Genomic DNA, 20,086 nt, shown 5'->3' on the forward strand with positions numbered 1-20,086 from the left:
CTTAAATGTAAATGGGTTAAATGCTCCAATCAAAAGACATAGGGTAACAGATTGGATAAGAAAACAAGACCCATACATCTGTTGTCTACAAGAAACCCACCTCAGAAAAAAGGATGAAAAAAAGTTTTCCAGGCGAATGGAAATGAAAAAAAAGCTGGGGTAGCAATACTTATATCTGACAAATTAGATCTCAGAGTGAATGATATAACAAGGCCACTTCATAATACTAAAGGTAGTAAACCAACAAGAAGAAATAACCCTGGTAAATATATATATACACCCAATACAGGAGAACCCAAATACATTTAAAAAAAAAACTGCTGGAGGACATTAAGGGAGAGATTAATAGCAATACAATCATACTAGGAGATTTTAATATGCCACAGTCACCCTTCGACAAATCATCTAAACAAAAAATTAGCAAAGAAATATCAAACCTAAATGACTCACTAGACCAGATGGACTTAATCAACATCTTCAGAACATTCCACCCCAAAGCCACAGAATAGACATTCTTCTCAAGTGCACATGGGACATTCTCAAAGATAGACCACATTTTGGGACATAGGCAAAGTCTCTTCAAATTCAAGAAGATAGAAATCATATCAAGCATCTTCTCAGATCATAATGGCATAAAACTGGAAATTAACTACAATAAAAATAATAAAAAGAAATCAAACACATGGAGACTAAACAGCATGCTATTAAACAAGGACTGGGTTACTAGAGAAAACAAGGAAGAAATTAAAAACATCCTGGAAACAAATTACAATGAAAACACTACAATCCAAAATCTATGGGACACAGCAAAAGCAGTTTTGAGAGGGAAGTTCATATCCTTACAAGCCTATTGCAAAAAACTAGAAAAAATGGTAACAAATGATCTAACTCTACAACTCAAAGAGTTAGAAAAAGAGCAACAAGAAAAGCCCAGTGTAAGCAGAAGGAAGGAAATAACAAAAATCAGAGTGGAGATAAACGACATAGAGGCCAAAGAAACAATACATAAGATCAACAAAACCAAGAGCTGGTTCTTTGAAAGGATAAACAAGATGGATGCACCTCTAGCCAGGCTAACCGAAAAACAAAGAGAGAGGACTCAAATAAACAAAATCGGAAATGAAAGAGGTGAAATAACAACAGACCCCACCAAAATACAGCAGATTGTTACTAAATACTCTATTCCAACAACCTGGAGGAAATGGACATATTCCTAGAAAAATACAAACTTTCAAAACTCAATAAAAAAACTTCCAGCAAACAAAAGCCCAGGGCCAGATGGCTTCACAGGAGAGTTTTTCCTAACATTCAAGGAAGAACTAAAACCTATCCTCCTCAGACTATTCCAAAATATCCAAGAGGAAGGAACACTTCCAAACTCCTTCTATGAATCCAGCATCACCTTAATACCAAAACCAGATAAAGACAACTCAATGAAAGAGAATTACAGGCCAATATCCCTCATAAACATAGATGCCAAAATCCTCAACAAAATTCTAACAAATCGGCTCCAGCAGAGCATCACAAAGATCATACACCATGACCAAGTAGGATTTATTCCAGGAATGCAAGGTTGGTACAATATCTACAAATCAATAAACGTGATAAAAAAAATTGAAAGATAAAAATCATATAGTCATATCAATTGATGCAGAAAAAGCATTTGATAAAATCCAACACCCTTTCCTGATAAAAACTCTTAACAAGATGGGAGTACAAGGATCATACCTCAACATAATAAAAGCTATATATGATAAACCCACAGCCAACGTCATACTCAATGGGAAAAAACTAAAACCATTCCCTCTAAGAACAGGAACAAGACAGGGATGCCCACTCTCGCCACTCCTGTTTGACATAGTACTGAAAATACTAGCCATTGCAATTAGACAAGAGGAGGAAATAAAAGGCATCCAAATTGGAAAAGAAAAAGTAAAGTTATCCTTATTTGCAGATGACATGATATACTACATAAAAAACACAAAAGACTCCATTAAAAAACAAAATGACTTAATAAATGAATTTGGCAATGTAGCAGGATACAAAATTAATGCCAAGAAATCCATGGCATTTCTATACACCAACAGTGAAACTACAGAAACAGAGACTAAAAAAAGCAATTCCATTTACCAACGCACCAAAAAAATTAAGATACCTAGGAATAAATTTAACTAAGGAAGTAAAGGGCCTATACGCGGAAAACTACAGGACACTGATAAAAGAGATAGAGGAAGATGTAAACAGATGGAAGAACATACCATGTTCATGGATTGGTAGAATCAACATCATCAAAATGTCCATACTTCCTAAAGCAATCTATAGGTTCAATGCACTCCCCATTAAAATACCAATGGCATATTTCACTGACCTAGAAAGAACTCTCCAAAAGTTCATTTGGAACAATAAAAGACCCCGAGGAGAGATCCAAGATGGCTGCACCCAGGTGAACACCTAGCCGCAGCAGCACACAACAATTTCAATAAAATACAACTAAAATATAAAATGGACATTGCCCAGAACTACAGGAAGGTTGACTGACTGGAAATTCTACAGCGAGAAGCAAGGAGAAAACCAGAAGGAGGTGCGGAAGAGCTGGAAAAGCCAAGGTACGGAGACGCGGTGCGCGGAGAGGACAGAGCCAGAGAGGAGGGAGGCCGAGTGCCTGGCGGGCGTTCCCTAGCGGAAAGGAGATAAAACTCCAACTGTGCTGGGCCCCCGACTGCTCTGATCCCCAGTTTTAAGCCAGACCCCGGGGACTCAGGCTCAGCCATAGGGAGCCGGGCTGTAAGGCAGAACCCTGGGGAAGTGGCGAAAGGAGGTCCCGGCGGTGCGCACACTGTGCACAGAGATGGGACATTCGGCTGTGCCGTGGGATTGCCCTAATGGGAAGGAGACTGGAGCTCCAGACTGCTCTGAACGCCACCTCCAACTCCACTTCCAACTGAACTGAACCTCAATACCGGGCTCATTGTGGGAGAGCATAGACTGTTTGGCAGCAGGCGAAAATCGAGGGCACCTTTCTCTCAGAGGCACTGGCAGCGAGCACTGTCTGACCCGCATAGGGCGGGGCTGACGGAAGCCAAAGCTGCAGGCTCCACCCTGAAACCCCGTCCCATCTGTCACTGCGAAATGCGACAACAAAATATATCACAAACGAAAGAAATGGAGGATAAAAAGTGTCTGGATATAGAGTTCAAATCTACGCTTATATGGTTTTTCAAGAATTTCCTAGAAAAGATGGATAAGGCCTATGAGGATATGAAAAGAGATCAACTAGAATTAATAAGGAGTCATCAAGAAATGATAAGGGATCAACAAGAAATAAAGAATACATTGTCTGAAATAAAAAATATTTTACAGAGTCCTAAAAAAAGAAGGGAAGATCACAAGAATCAAGTCAAAGATTTGGAACATAAAGAGCCAGAAGACACTCCTCCACAGAAGCTAGAAGGCAAGAGAATCCAGAAAATTGAAGATAATGTAAGAAACCTCTGGGACAACTTTAAGAGAACCAACATCAGAATTATTGGGGTCCCAGAAGATGAGAGAGAGCAAGATATCGAAAACATACTGAAAGAAATAGTGACAGAAAACTTCCCCCACCTGGTGAAAGAATTAGACTTACAAGTCCAGGAAGCGCACAGAACTCCAAACAAAAGGAATCCAAAGAGGACCACACCGAGACACATCATAATTAAGATTCCAAGAGCAAAAGAAAAGAGAGAATATTAAAAGCAGCAAGAGCAAAGAAGGTAGTTACCTATAAAGGAGCACCTATACGATTGTCAGCTGACTTCTCAACAGAAACCATGCAGGCCAGAAGGGAATGGCAAGAAATATTCAAGGTGATGAATAGCAAGAACCTACAGCCAAAAATAATCTACCCAGCAAAGCTATCACTCAGAATCGAAGGCCAGATAAAGAGCTTCACTAATAAAAAAAAGCTAAAGGAGTTCATCACCGCCAAACCAGAATTATATGAATTGCTGAAGGGGGTTCTTTTAGAAGAGAAAGTAAACAAAGATAAAAATTATGAACAACAAATACGTAACTATCAACAAGTGAATCTAAAAACCAAGGAAATTTAAAAAATCTGATGAACAATATTAACTATTGAATATAATAGAATCAGAGGTATGGAAGGGGAGTGAACTGACGATTCTTGGGGAAAACAGGAGAGGGGGGCGTGGGAAGAGACTGAACATAAACTGTGCACCTATGGATGAGGACAATGGGAAGAGGGGAAACGGCAGAGGGTGGGGGTGGGAACCTGGTGGAGGAGAGCAATGGTGTGGGGGGGGGGGGAAGGAACATTTGTAATAATATGAACAATAAAAACTTATTAAAAAAATTAAAAAAAAATAAAAGACCCCAAATATCCACAGCAATCCTGATAAAAAATAGTAAAGTAGGAGGGATCTCAATACCAGAGTTCAAACTGTATTACAAAGCCACTGTTCTCAAAACAGCCTGGTACTGGCACAAGAACAGACATATTGATCAATGGAATCGAATCGAGAACCCAGATATCAACCCAAATCACTATGTTCAATATTTGACAAAGGAGGCATGAATATACAATAGAGTCAAGACAGTTTCTTCAATAAATGGTGTTGGGAAAATTGGACAGACACATGCAAAGGAATGAAACTAGATCACCAACTTACACCATACACAAAAATAAACTGAAAATGGATACAGGACTTAAACATCAGATGGGAAACCATAAAAATACTAGAAGCATCCACAGGCAGCAAAATCTCAGACGTATGCCAAAAGAACTTCTTCACTGATACTGCCCCTAGGGCAATGGAAGCTAAAGAGAAAATAAACAAATGGGACTACATCAAAATAAAAAGCTTTTTTACAGCAAAAGAAACCATCAACAAAACAACAAGAAAGCCCATGGTGAGAACATATTTGCAAATAATACCACGGATAAAGGTTTAATCTCCAACATCTACAGACAGCTTATACAACTAAATAAAAGGAAGATGAATAATCCAATTAAGAAATGGGCATTGGACCTAAATAGAATATTTTTAAAAGAAGACAGAAGGAAGGCCAAAAGGCACATGAAAACATGCTCAAAGTCACCAATTATCCGAGAGATGCAAGTCAAAACAACAATGCGGTACCATCTCACACCTGTCAGAATGGCCAACATCAACAAATCAACAAAGGACAAGTGTTGGCGATGTTGGGGAGAAAAAGGAACCCTCGTGCACTGCTGGTAGGAATGCAGACTGATCCAGCCACTGTGGAGAAAAGTATGGAGTTTCCTCAAAAAGCTGAAAATGGAATTCGCATTTAACCCAGTAATCCCACTCCTAGGACCATATCCTAAGAAACTAGAAACACCAATCAGAAAGGATATATGCACTCCTATGTTCATAGCAGCACAATTTATAATTGGTAATATTTGGAAATAGCCTAGGTGCCTGTCAGAAAGGACATACTATGCACTCCTATGTTCATAGAAGCACAATTTACAATAACTAAGATTTGGAAACAGCCTAGGTACCCATGAGCAGATGATTGGATCAGAAAACCATGGTACATCTACACAATGGAATACTATACTGCCATAAAAAAGAAGGTATTCTTATCATTTGCAGCAACCTGGATGGAATTGGAGAACATTATGCTGAGTGAAATAAGCCAGTCAATGAAAGAAAAATACCTCATGATCTCACCCATTTATGGGTAATAAAGAACATTATAAACTGATAAATAAAAATATAGATACAGAAACAATAAAGCATGAAACAGACTCAAATTACAGTGGGAAGGTTAGGGAGATGTGGGGGACATAAGAGATCAACCAAAGGACTTTATGCAGTCATATAAGCATAACCAACAGATGCAAAATCTGGGGGGTGAGGGCATGTATGGGAATGGGATGGATGGGGGCAATGGTAAGATATGTACACATATAATACCTTAATAAAAAAAATAAAAATAAAAAACATTTTTATTGCTTTCAAGAGGAAAGGCTCTAGAGAGAGAAAAATAGAAACATCAATGATGAGAGAGAATCATTGATAGGCTGCTTCCTTAGTGTCCTTTACTAGGAATGGAGCTCACAACTCAGGCATGTGCCCTACAGGGAATGGAACTGTGACCTCCTGCTTCATAGGTTGACATTCAACCACTGAGACACACTGGCCAGGCAAGTCTATAACTCTTTTGTTTTTACTTTCTGCATCCTTACTTTCTGTTACAAATTTGAAAATTAAAATATAAACCTTAATGTCTTGGCTAAAGTTGTTGATGGTATGCCATCCTGCATTGGTCAAATGGTAGTTCACCCATCGCAACAATAACTCCTCTGGAGAAAGCTTCATCAGCTCTTCTAGTTCCTCACCTTCATTTAGCAATGCAATCAGAGCTAAGAGGAAAACACAGAAATATAAATTCTTCTTGCAGTAAGTGTATGTAAATGAAAAGTAAATATTTTTTATGATCATACCTTCATTCCTGGAAATCTCAATATCAGCAAAAAGACCAACTTTGATGATCTGCCAGAGAAGTCCCAAGACCAAGTGAGGTTTTCCTTCTTTGAGATCCTGTGCACCAATATTAACCACTGTACATCCAATGGCTGAGGCAGAATTCAGGGCTAGGTTTAAATTTTCCTGAATTGACACAAAGAAAAATACCCATGAGGAATACTTTCTAAAGTTTTATCAACAAGTTAAGAAGTTAAATAAGAAACAAATAACTGTGAAATTTCAGATTTTTAAACATAATATTTAAATAGCAAAACACCGCTATTCAAAAGAAAATTTCAATGGTTTTAACTATTACCTCTATATGCCAATGACTTTCAAATCCATATCTTCAGCCCACACTTTCTCCCAGATCCCACTCTAAACTCTATACCTATACACTCACTTGGTTAGGTCAAATATCTCAAACTCAGTATGTCCAAAACTGAAGCAATTTTCCTGCCATGCTTCCTTGGTCTTCCTCTATTTATTAAAACTGTTTTTTCTGTATTTCCTATCTTGGTTGATAGGACCAACATTCATTCTTGCATTCTTTCTTCCTAAGTCAGAAATATGAGCAGCCGAAACCGGTTTGGCTCAGTGGATAGAGCATCGGCCTGCAGACTGAAAGGTTCCGGGTTCGATTCTGGTGAAGGGCAAATACCTTGGTTGCGGACATATCCAGTAGGGGGTGTGTAAGAGGCAGCTGATCGATGATTCTCTCTCATAGATGTTTCTAACTCTCTATCCCTCTCTCTTTCTCTCTGTAAAAAAATCAATAAAATATATTTTTAAAAAATATATGAGCAGAATCCTTGTTCTTCCTTGCTTATAATATCTAGTCACCGATATCTGTTAATTCCACCTTCTAAATACCTGTGGAAATGGTCAGTGCCTTTCTTCAGGTTTCTTAGCTCCTTCCTCATACCCATCTCAAACTATCTATAACCCATCTTCCACAATACTGTGCATCAATGATCTTTTTTTTTTTAATTTATCTTTATTGTTAAAAGTATTACAGATGTCCCTTTTTTCTGCATTGACCCCCTCCTCCCCACTTTCATCTCCTCCCCAGGCTTCACCACACTATTGTCTGTGTTCATCAGTTATGCATATATGCCTATAAATTCCTTGGTTAAATCTCTTCCTGCCACCCCACTTCCTCTGAGATTCATCAGTCTGTTGCATGCTTCCATGTTTCTGGATCTAGTTTGTTTGTAAGTTTATTTTGTTCATTAGATTCCACATAAAGGGAGATCATATTTGTCTTTCTCTGATTGGCTTATTTCACTTAGCATAATCATCCCAGGTCCCTTTATGTGGTGTCATAAAGGGTAATAGATACTTCTTTTTATAGTTTCATAGTATTCCATTGTAACAAAGTACCACAGCAGTTTTATCCACTCATCTACTGAGGGGCACTTGGGCTGTTTCCAGATCTTAGCTATTGTACATAATGTTGCTATGAACATAAGCATGCATATATTCTTTCTAATTGGTGTTTCAGGCTTCTTAGGATATATTCCTAAAAGTAAGATAACTGGGTCAAATGGAGCTCCATTTTCAATTTTTTGAGGGAACTCCACACTGTTTTCTATAGTGGTTGTACCAGCCTGAATTCCCACCAGCAGTGTACTTGGGATCCTTTTCCTCCACATCCTACATTATTGATGGTAGGTGTGATGTGGTATTTTTAAATCCATGGCATGCAAGCAGTCATCAATTTCCTTGATGACTTTGAATTTTCCCTTGAATTTTCCCAGAGGTGAGATCCTACTACATCATGAAGTTCAGATTGAGCTGCAATTCAACTTCTTACAATGTGCACTAATTAATCAAAAATCATCTGTGAACTACATAAAAGCAGTTCTTTATAAAAAAGTAAACAGCTTAATAAGAGAATCCTTTAAACAGTGAGACAGTTATTAGATAACTATATAATTTATTATCCAAAATGGGAACAATTTTTTAAGTAAAAGATAATTCCAAAATAATTTTTAAATTATAATTTTAAAAATTTGTGTTTATTATTTTAATGTTAGGGTTTAGTATATTGGGAGAGCTATAAAAATGTTCTAATACCAAAGCATTTAAAAAATATTTCTTTCTCAAAATGTGAAAATAACCTATATGGGACATATGCTAAGCCAGATTGGGAACTGAGAAACAGAAATAAACAGGGAATGACCCTGGTGAACCCAAACATATGGTCACCCTAGTTACAATGTCTCATCACAACTTCTCTTGTTCTGGTTAAACATCCCCAATTCTTTGAACGTGGTTTTTCTTCATTATCAAATTTTCTTCATCTGACAATATCCGCTTAAAATATGGCACCAAAAATAACACAATATTCCTGATGCGTTCTGACCAGTGCCCATTACAATGAAGCCATTGTCATCATAAATCCAACATTATATTCTCTTTTTTTCCTTTTTTTTTTAATTAAGGTATTACACGTGTACATATCTTCCCATTCTCCCTGCCCCACCTCACTCCCATATGTGCCCTCACCCCCCAATGTCTTGTGTCCACTGTTTTGCATCAATGATCTTAGTAAAATAGAAACGTGATGGTGTTCCCTCACTAGAAAACCATTCAAGTTCCCTATCATTCCTACTATGTTTTCTCACTCACTATATAGGACCTCTGAACTAGCTATTCCCTCTGCCTGGAACATACTTCCCCCAAATAACTGCAGGTCCTTTGGTGTTGCACTTAATGGCCTTCTCTCATTATCCTATACAAAATAGCAAGCATCACTACACCTCTGCTAGCACTCATTATTCTTGATTTTAAAAAATATGTTATTTTATTGATTTTTTTTTACAGAGAAAAAGGGATAGTGATAGTTATAAACATCGATGAGAGAGAACCATTGATCAGCTGTCTCCTGCACACCTCCTACTGGGGATGTGCCCACAACCAACGTACATGACCTTGACCAGAATAGAACCTGGGACCCTTCAGTCTGGAGACCAACACTCTATCCACTGAGCCAAACTGGTCAGGGCTTGATTTTACTTCTTAGCATTCTGTGACATCTATATATATAAAAGCCCAAGCAACCATTCAACCTGTAGCTATTACAAACACTGACCACCAGAGGGCACATGCTTAATGCAGAAGCGGAAACCACAGTCATAGAAACATGGAACAGACTGATGAATCTCAGAGGGACGATGGAGAGGGAAGGGCAGAAAGAGATTAATCAAAGATCTTATATGCATACTAGAGGCCCAGAGCATGAATTCGTGCACTGGTGGGCTCTCTCAGCCTCTCTTCGGGGACCTGGCTGAAACCAGCAGTCTGACATCCCCAGAGGGGTCCTTAATTGCAAGAGGACACAGGCCAGGGAGAAGGACCCTACCAGTGCACAAATTTTTGCACTGGGCCTCTAGTATTATATACTTACACTAGATGCCTGGTGCACAAACTCATGCACTGGTGGGGCCTGCACCCTCTCCAATCTGAGACCCCTTGAGGGATGTCCGATTCACAATCTGGGACTGCTGACTCCTAACAACTTGCCTGCCTGCCTGATTACCCCTAACCGCTTCTGCCTGCCAACCTGACCACCCCCTAACCACTCTCCTGCCAGCCTGATCACCCCCAAGTGCCCTCCCCTTCACATCTGGTCACCCTCCAACTGCCCTCCCTGCCAGCCTGATTGCCCCCAACTGCCCTCCTCTGCTGGCCTGTTCACCTCAAACTTCCTTCCCCTGCTGGCCTAATTGCCCATAATTGCCTTCCCCTGCCGGCCATCTTGTGGTGGCCATCTTGTGGTGGCAATCTTGTGACAACGTGAGGGCAGACATCTTATTACATGGGGGTGGACATCTTGTGATGACATGAGAGCATCGTGCGAGGGCCACCTAGGCATTTATTAGTATAGATGTTTATTATTATGTATATCATATTTATATACACTGAGTGGCCAGATTATTATGATCTCTGAACACATAATAATCTGGCCACTCAATGTGTGTGTGTGTTTATGAGGCCCGGTGCATGAATTTGTGCATGGGGGTAAGGGGTGTCCGGCCAGCCTGGCCAGGGGGAGGGGTTATGGGCAGTTGGCCAGCTTGCCTACAGGTCAAATTCCTGGTGGAGGGGACAATTTGCACATTAGCCTTTTATTATATAGGACTAGGGGCCCAGTACACAAAATTCATGCAGGGTGGGGAGGGGTCCCTCAGCCCAACCTGCACCCTCTCCAATCTGGGAGCCCTCAGGGGATGTCCTACTGATGGCTTAGGCTGGCTCCCCGTAGTTCTCTGCTCTCTGCAGACTTGCTTGCTTCATGCCACTGCAGGCCATGGTGTCTGCTCTCTGTGAGGGCCTGCTTGCCCTTAGCCACCAAGGCCAGGGGCAAAGAGGGCCCGCTGACTGCTCTCTGGCTTGCCACCACAAGGGAAAGCATGGTCCTGGTGTCTGCTCTCTGTGGGGGCCCTATGGGTAACTGCTTGTCCCTTACTTCCATGGCCAGGGACAAACAGGGCCTTGCTGTCTGCTCATTCGCTACAAGGAACATTCCTACCCTGCCTCCAGCCACTTGTGCATGCACTGGCTCTAAGTGCCTGGAGTCCTGGAATGTTTCCACCCTACCCCTGGCTGCTCTGTGCCTGACTGCATAAGCTCAAAGTGGCTTGGGGGTCGTTCTGGGACCCCAGCCACTCCGTACCTATGCACAGGTCTACAGACTCAGAGTGACCTGACTCCCAAGGATGCCTGTCCCCAGGACACAGGCTGCTTGGTGCCAGCAAGCACACAAGCGGCCACCCCACCCCCAGCCGCTCCGTGTCTGCATATGCAAGTTAATCTTCCATCTTTGTTGGGTTAATTTGCATATTCACTCCTGATTGGCTTGTGTGCACTGTGGAGGTATGGTCAATTTGCATATTTCTCTTTTATTGGTGTAGATATACATTGAGTGGCCAGATTATTATGTGTTCAGAGATCATGTTAATCTGGCCATTCAATGTATATAAAAGCCTAAGCAACTAGTCATCTGGTCAACCGCTTTACTATAGTTGACTGGTCGTTATGACATGCACTGGCCACCAGAGGGCAGTGCCATTCAGCTGACTAAGATGTGAGGGACTCCCAAGCAGGAGCCCTCCTCAGTTGACCTGGATGACCATGGCAGGGAGTGGGAGTGGCTCCTCCCCAGATCCCTACAGGTCATGCTGAGGGACCCCACCAGTGCATTATCTGTGTACCAGGCCTCTAGTATAAAACATAACAACAGAGGTTTTTTATATGTGTGGGGCTGTTTCCCAGGTACTAACACATGGTACACAAAATCATTGGCTCTACAAATACAGCAAATGACTTATAAGTTATTAGCTTAAAAAAAAAAAAAGATTGAAAGTTAGAAGCTAAAATTTGCTTCATCAAATAAATGGCAAATGGCACTTTCTAATTGGGAAATACAATATTATTGGCCTACTAGTATGTAGGGAATAGGACAACCACTACTGTCTAAAGCCAATTTCAAATACTGTAAGACCAAGAAGTAACAGAAGAACTCCATAAAAAGGTTGTTCTCCAAGTCTTGAAATGGACAACCACCCTGAGTGCTCAGCCTCCCTTCCTGAAGATCTATGTTAGTGGGGAGAGACATGGACAATGGGAAAACTCCACCAACTGGGTCATGAGGGAGGTGTTGTTTCCTTGAGTTTCGTAAAATGGTATCTTACAGAGATGCTACCAAAAGACACAAGAAAATATCACAGTTTATCTTGGATTATCCATCCATTTTCTCCCATCTTTTTTGTACATCACTGACTGTCTATGCCTAAGATATAAGCCACTTTACTAGGCAGAAAAATTTATACTGCTATTTCAGATGGCTTTTCATGTCACTTCTATTTTGATTAACTATTTGATTCTCTACTAACAAGCTCATCTTATCTAATAAAAGAGTAATATGCAAATTGACATACCTCCACTACTCCAACAAGCCAGCCCACCAGCCAATCAGAGTGACTATGCAAATTATCCCAACCAAGATGGCTGTGGCAACAGAGAGCAGGATGGAAGCTTAGGTTTCTCTGGCAATGGAAGAAACCAAGCTTTCCGCCTGCCCTAGGCAGCCTAGGCCTCCACTCAAGGCTACCAAGTTTCAATTATAGAAGGTAAACAAATCCAAACAGAAATGGCAGCAGCCATGGATGGAGCAGGAGGCTTGGCTCCACACCAGGCTACAAAGTTTCAATTGTAGAAGGTAAATAAATTCCAGATACCAGGGCCTTTGCTTGGGTCGCCAGGGGGTGAGGCTGGCCTGCAAACCACCATAGGCCCCTCGCCCAGGCTGCCCCATGCCCCAAGGGAACCCCACCCTGATCCAGGATATCCTTCAGGGCAAACCAGCTGGTCCCCACCCAAGCATCAGGCCTCTATCCTATCTAATAACAGAGTAATATGCAGATTGACCATCACCCCAACACACAATATGGCTGCCCCCATGTAGTCAAAGATCCTGGCCCTATGTGGACACAAGATGGCCAGCAGGGAAGGGCAGTTGGGAGGGACTAGGCCTGCAAGGGAGGGCAGTTGGGGGTAATCAACCCTACAGGGTAGTGCTGTTAGGGGTGACCAGGCCAGCAGAGACGGGAAGTTGGGGACAAACAGTTTGGCAGGGGAGCAGTTAGACATCAATCAGGCTGGCATGGTAGTGGTTAAGGGGTGATCAAGCTGGCAGGCAGAAGTGGTTATGGGTAATCAAGAAGCCAGGCAAGTGAGCAGTTGGAAGCCAGCAGTCCTGGATTGTGAGAGGAATATCTGACAAGCAGTTGGACAACCTTCGAGGGGTCCCAGACTGGAGAGAGTGCAGGCTGGGCTGAGGGGCACTACCACTACCTCCTCCCCTCATGCATGAATTTCGTGCACCGGGCCTCTAATATCTTATATAAATAAAAATGTAAATGTTCATTTGTTCAAAATCTTAAATCTCCGAAAGTTCACCTATTGCTTTTGAAATTTTGATACAACATTGCATTCGAATATGCTTGTTTTTATATACCTTATACTTATTATTATATAGATGTCACACCTGTGACAGGTAAAAACATGCTTTTTTGAAAAACATTGCCATCTGTTGAACATAAAAGCAACACATGTTATACTAAATATTTTATGATTCAATTTCAATGTTGATAATGATTGAAGATTTGTGCTTAGAAATCGCAAACAAAGTTCTCTATCAATTGGGAATGCCATCACTGAATTGATCTGCTGCTGCTTAGTTTGATGTAGAATTGCATCGTGAACAAAATTACAACACGGGTAAGCTTTAGTTGTATGTGCAATCAAATATTCCTAAACTAATGCTTGAGCAAAAAGGCATTTACAATCAAATAATACAAACTGTCAATAACAGGGTTGGAGAAATCTTCTTAGTTGCGCCAGGAGAAACTGGTAAAACGTTCCAAATTAGATTGATTCTGGCAGCAATTCGATCCCAAAATGACATAGCCTTTGCTGTGACATTGCTAGTAGGTGGCAGAACTGCTCGTTCTGCTTTGAAATTGTCATTAAACATGCAATTCATTGAAACTTCCACATGCAACATTTCCAAAGCATCCGGCATAGCAAAAGTTTTGCAGTAATGCAAAGTTATTGTTTGGGATGAATGCACAATGGCACTCAAAAAATCGCTTGAGGCTCCTGATTGATCATTACAAGGGTTGCATGGAAACATCAGACAATTTAGGAACACATTATTACTGATTTCAGGAGATTTCAGGCAAACATTACCTGTAATTCCTCAATCGACACCAGTGGACAAAATAAATGCTTGCCTAAAATACTCTACTTTGTGGCAACACGTAAAGACATTAAAATTAACTACAAATATGCGTGTCCAGCTGCAAAATGATCTATCAGCTAAGATATTCTCACATTAATTGCTGGAAACTGGGAAGGGAAAGGTGCTGGTTGATCTGACCTCAGGACGAATTTCATTGCCTCATAACTTCTGCAATTTAATGATATCAAAAGAAGAATTGGTTGAAAACGTATTTCCCAATATTCAAACCAATTATAAGAATGGCAATTGGCTGAATGAATCAGCTATTCTTGCGGCCAAAAACAAAGACGTCTACAAACTTAATACCCTGTTTCCCCGAAAATAAGTGTCTTATATTAATTTTTGCTCCCAAAGATGTACTAGGTCTTATTTTCATGGGATGTCTTATTTTTCCATGAAGAAGAATACGGTACACATTTATTGTTAAATGAAAATAAAGGAAATTTATTACCTGTATACGGTACAGTAGTACAGTAGTTGTCAACACAAACCAGACAAACTGTAAATCCTATAGTATCAAGAATTTACTCATTTATTCAATGACAATCATGTCATCATCTTCTGGAACATCATCATAACAATCCAATTCCTGAATTTCCTGGTGAATTTCTTGTGACTCCATTTCAGAATCAGTGGACCAAATCTCTCATGTTTAGCCTAGGGGGGGCCTTATTTTTTGGGGGATGCCTTATATTTCATTCAGAAGGAAACCTGTAAGTAGGTCTTATTTTTGGAGGATGTCTTATTTTCGGGGAAACATGGTATTATTCAGTCTAACATTCTAAGCGAGGCAGTATCATACAAGTCCATCAACACTGTTGTGGAAACAGATGAAGCGGTTAATTATCCAAAAGAATTTTTTAATTCACTCAATCTGCCAGGGATGCCACCACACGTACTGCAATTAAAAATTGGTGTGCCAATTATCATGTTGCAAAATATCAACTAGCCAACGCTTTGCAACGGCATGAGGCTTGCAGTACAAAAATTGTAGAAGCAAAAATCTTGATAGGGCCTTTCAAAGGTGATGCCTTCATTCCTCAGATTCCTATGATTCCAACAGATACGCCATTTCAATTTAAGAGATTGCAATTCCCCATTCGATGGTGTTTGCAATCACCATCAACAAAGCTCGGGGCCAATTTTTAGAATTGTGCAGTTTAGATCTAGACACGGATTGCTTCTCACATGGACAATTTATATGTTGCATGCTCTAGAGTCGGCAAACCAGACAATCTCTATATCTGCACAGACAATGGAACAAAAAATATTGTATACACACAAACATTGTGAAATTAAACATATTAGAAATGTGCGCTTTCTTTTTTCTTTCTTTTTCATTTAACCAGACTGAGCCACAGCAAGGCATGGCCGGGTACACCTAGTAGGTAATGAAATTCTTCTCATTTATTGCACTTTGCAAATTTTCATTTTTCACTAACTTCCAATTTCATATGAGTTCACTTTAGTTAATAATTTTGAGAGGGGTGTGCTAGACAATTATTGGGCCAATAAAAATAAAGGCATGATTTGTTACTCAGATTTCATAATTTTATATATCATCACTTTTACTTCATTTGAAATGTCCAAATGGGCTCTATAATTTCCTACTTTAACTATAACTATTATATATGTAAAGTAAAATTAAGGTCATATTTTTATGTGTACATTTGTACATATGTGTACTAGTAAGTATAAAGGATATATCTCTATATGTATGTGAGTATATTATTTTACTGGATTTCAATTTCCCATACCAACTCTTGTTAATTTCCTTATTTTTGTATCCTTAAATCACTAATCTGCTTTTCAGTCTTATTTATATAATTCACTTTTCTTTCAATGATGATAAGAAAATGCAGCTCAGAAGTAGACTGAGTAGGAGAAATTCTCTAAGATTAAAAACAATGAGTCTTGCTATTAACCACCTGATGTGTCCCTTTCCCTTGCTTTTATAGTTATGGTATATCATTTTCATACTTTTTATCTCTCTTTTTCTAAACATCATGATACTATATAATTCTATCATCATAAAGTGTAAAAAAAAACTGTATTATCACTATCTTTACAATCTTTTACAAATGAGTTACACCTCTTTGGGATAAAATTTCATGAAAAACTGGTAATTTTCTAGCAGACCTATTTCCAGAGCTCTAAAATTACTGAATAAACAAAACAAATTTAATATCCACAGTAATACTTTGCACCTTCTCAGAGTCGTGTCTTTTCTCATTTTACATTAGCACACTCTTTCAAGCATCTTTGAGATCTAGACTATTTCACATACTCTTATTAGAAGAATGCACTCTCTAAAAATAAAACTATAAAGGACTTAGCTCCTTGGAACCATCCTGTGGCTATTGAAAAATAGTTACAGAATATTTTTTCTTTATTTTCTTGAGTACATGGCATATAAATATTAAAAGTAAAATGAAATAAATTTATACAACAGTAAGAAATGTTGAATTTCAGATTCAGTGCCATAAAAAAATTGTGTGACATATATTCTAGAAATAAGACATAAATGAATGTTTTCAACAATCATAGATATTAGATGAAGCATCCTGACACAAGATGAAAACAAAAACAAAACAAAAAAAAACCACAATCTGGCAATTATAATCAGAAATGGGCTTTTTTAAAGAATAGTAGCATCTGCTAGGGATATACAACAGTATTGCAGGAGGGGCAAAAAGTTACATTGGTCAACATCTTACTCTATAATTCTCAAGGATGACCGGAAATGAGAGTAACCCTTGGATAGTCTGGGATTAACCATTTGCCACTGCCCTAAGGTCATAGTTTCCTTATAGGAGAGACTTAACAATTTCAGCAAAATCAAGGATTGTACTTGCCAACAAAAAAAGAAGGAAACAGCCGAAACCGGTTTGGCTCAGTGGATAGAGTGTCGGCCTGCGGACTGAAAGGTCCCGGGTTCGATTCCAGTCAAGGGCACGTACCTTGGTTGGGGGCACATCCCCAGTGGGGGAGTGCAAGAGGCAGCTGGTCGATGTTTCTCTCTCATTGACGTTTCTAGCTCTCTATCCCTCTCAATTCCTCTCTGTGTAAAATCAATAAAATATATTTAAAAAAAAAAAAAAAAAGGAAACAGCTCAGCTTTAGCTCACAGCTGCAGTTGTGAATCACACATGAAATAGTTGCTGCTGCTCACACCATATGAGAAGCAGTATGGCACTGGGATGAAAAGGCTGGGTTTTGGAGCCAGACCATTGGGACCAGACCCTGACTTGGACACTGTGGACCCTCTCAATGACACAGTCTCATTCTATTTAAAGTCATAGTATCTTATTTTAAAGCTGTGGAAAGGAGTCAAAGGGATAATTCATGTAGTATGTTTAGAAGAGTGAGTAGTATCTAGTTAATACTTGATAAATATTGATATCCAAGCACTGATCTAGACATTTTGATAGAAAAGTGTGGTAACTATAAATTCCTGAACTTTAACAATATGTGAATGGGCAAGCTGACTACAGAATAGTTTAGTTCAAAAAGAATAGCTAAAGCCCAGCTGGCATAACTCAGTGGTTGAGCATTAACCTATAAACCAGGAGGTTACCGATTCCTTCCTATCAGAGCACATGCCCAGGTTACAAGCTCGATCCCCAGTGTAGGGTGTGTAGGAGGCAGCCAATCAGTGATTCTCTCTCATCATTGATGTTTCTATCTCCCTCTCCCTTCCTCTCTAAAATCAATCTACAAGAATAAAAGAGAAATATGCAAATTAACCATACCTCTGTGATACCCACCTGCCAATCAGGAGCGAGTATGCAAATTAACACAATAAATATGCTGGCTAATTTGCATATGCAGGTGCAGTAGCTGGGCAGGGTTGGACACCTGCTGTGTGGGGGATAGTAGAGGGAGGTGGGAGCTTCAGGCATTCTGGCCAGAGAGGAGAAGTCTGAAGGCTCCAAACACTGAAGGCTCTGGCCGGAGCAAAGACTCCAGCTGACCAAATTGGAGACTCTGGCCAGAGCAAAGGCCTGGGTCCTGGGTGCTGGAGGAAAACCAGTGTGGGTAGCCAGGGAAAGGAAGGCCTATTCACGAATCTTCATGCAACAGGCCTCTAGCAAAAATATATATATATTTTAAATAGTTTAAAATTTTGTGAAGTGATAAAACTATGCACTTCCCCCCAACCAACCAATAAAAACACCAGCACCCAGCAAATATTCATTAATAAAAATAACATTATAATGTTATAATAATATAACTTGAATACTATTATATTAAGTTAAAAATTTCATTGATTACAAAATGCAGCTAAATTTTTATTTAATAAAAACCTAGTTTTTATATGAAACTGAAATTATAATATATTAAGTCATAGGTTTTACTTGGGTCCAAACATCCATTAAGAAAGGCCTTCCAACCCTAGCCAGTTTGGCTCAGTGGATAAAGTGTCAGCCTGTGGACTGAAAGGTCCCAGGTTCAATTCTGGTCAAGGGCACATGGCCAGGTTGTGGGCTTGATTCCAAGTAGGGTCCATGCAGGAGGCTGCCGGTCAGTAATTCTGTCATCGTTGATGTTTCTATCTCTCCCTCTCCCTGCCTCTCTGAAATCAATAAAAATATATTTAAAAAAATAAAAGACTTCCATTTTACACTTTATAGTATAAATACTTACAGAAACAGTGAAAGGGGTGAGCTTTTTCTTATTAATGGCTCTTTCATCAATTGTATCTGGTTCAGATAAGTTGATCATTTTGCTAAAGAGGAAATAGGAATAATTTAGTGTAAGAATTCCAGAAATGTTTTTAGTTCATTTTTGCAAGCAGATAAAAATAGTTAAATTTAAAAAATAAAAACTATATTTGTTTACAATATTATACTGAATTCATGTTAGGGACTTAATTTTTAAAATCTAAAAAATATTCCCTAACTTAAAACAAATACATCATTCACTCAGTAGTAATCTTAGCATTTCCTCCTAACTTTTCAAAACATTCCTGCATTTCCTTTGTGAGTCTTGTTTTGATTTTACTTACTGATTGTCAACATATAGCACTGAAAACAAAAAAAAACAAATGCTTGAGAAGCCATTTCATAAAGCAAAATCAATTATGTTAAAACTAGTGGGATCAGTACATAGATTTGTGCACATTGAAAGAAAATTAATTACAAGAAATATTTTAATATTGCTATTCACTCTTTCTCTATAATAGAAGTGTCAGAGATGAAAGAAAATTAGTAAAATGTATATAAAAATAATATATATATTGATTAATAAATAAACAATAACATGATATAACAAGAAAGACATAATATGAAAAAAAACAAAAACATGATATAAAAACAACATTGATAAAAACAATGTCTGATAAGTTGATTAAACTTGTTCTAATATTTTCCTGTATACCACATTAAGAGTAAAAACACTTTTAGAGAGATGACTAATTTCCCTTGTGATGAAGTATTTACAACTTTAACATCACACACTCTTCGAACTCAAGAGAAAGCAACATATAATTGACCATGTCCGAAAACAGGTTCAGGTAGGAATATAATTACCGTGTTTCCCCGAAAATAAGACATCCTCCGAAAATAAGACCTCCTTACAGGTTTCCTTCTGAGTGAAATATAAGACATCCTCGGAAAATAAGACACCCCCCCCCCCCCCAGGCTCTGTCTCAGAATGCTATTGCTAAACATGAGAGATTTGGTCCATTGATTCTGAAAGAAATGGAGTCACAAGAAATTCACCAGGAAATTCAGGAATTGGATTGTTATGATGATGTTCCAGAAGATGACATGATTGTCAT

The 20,086-nt window shown here is 39.2% G+C and overlaps 1 protein-coding gene across 4 annotated transcripts in view; it reads right to left on the reverse strand.

The window, feature by feature from the left end:
• Nucleotides 1-20,086, reverse strand: part of PLS1 (plastin 1) — a 226,645-nt gene that overhangs the window by 86,758 nt on the left and 119,801 nt on the right. For all 4 annotated transcript variants that reach the window (XM_045584122.1, XM_045584123.1, XM_036444194.2 and 1 more), the window contains 3 exons: nucleotides 18,952-19,033; nucleotides 6,473-6,638; nucleotides 6,249-6,391 (listed from right to left, as the gene is read on the reverse strand). In XM_045584122.1, the coding sequence (XP_045440078.1) occupies nucleotides 6,249-6,391; nucleotides 6,473-6,638; nucleotides 18,952-19,033 (391 nt within the window). The remainder of the gene's footprint in view (nucleotides 1-6,248; nucleotides 6,392-6,472; nucleotides 6,639-18,951; nucleotides 19,034-20,086) is intronic.

This window comes from Pipistrellus kuhlii, unplaced genomic scaffold, assembly GCF_014108245.1.
Source record: "Pipistrellus kuhlii isolate mPipKuh1 unplaced genomic scaffold, mPipKuh1.p scaffold_m20_p_2, whole genome shotgun sequence".
Taxonomy (NCBI): domain Eukaryota; kingdom Metazoa; phylum Chordata; class Mammalia; order Chiroptera; family Vespertilionidae; genus Pipistrellus; species Pipistrellus kuhlii.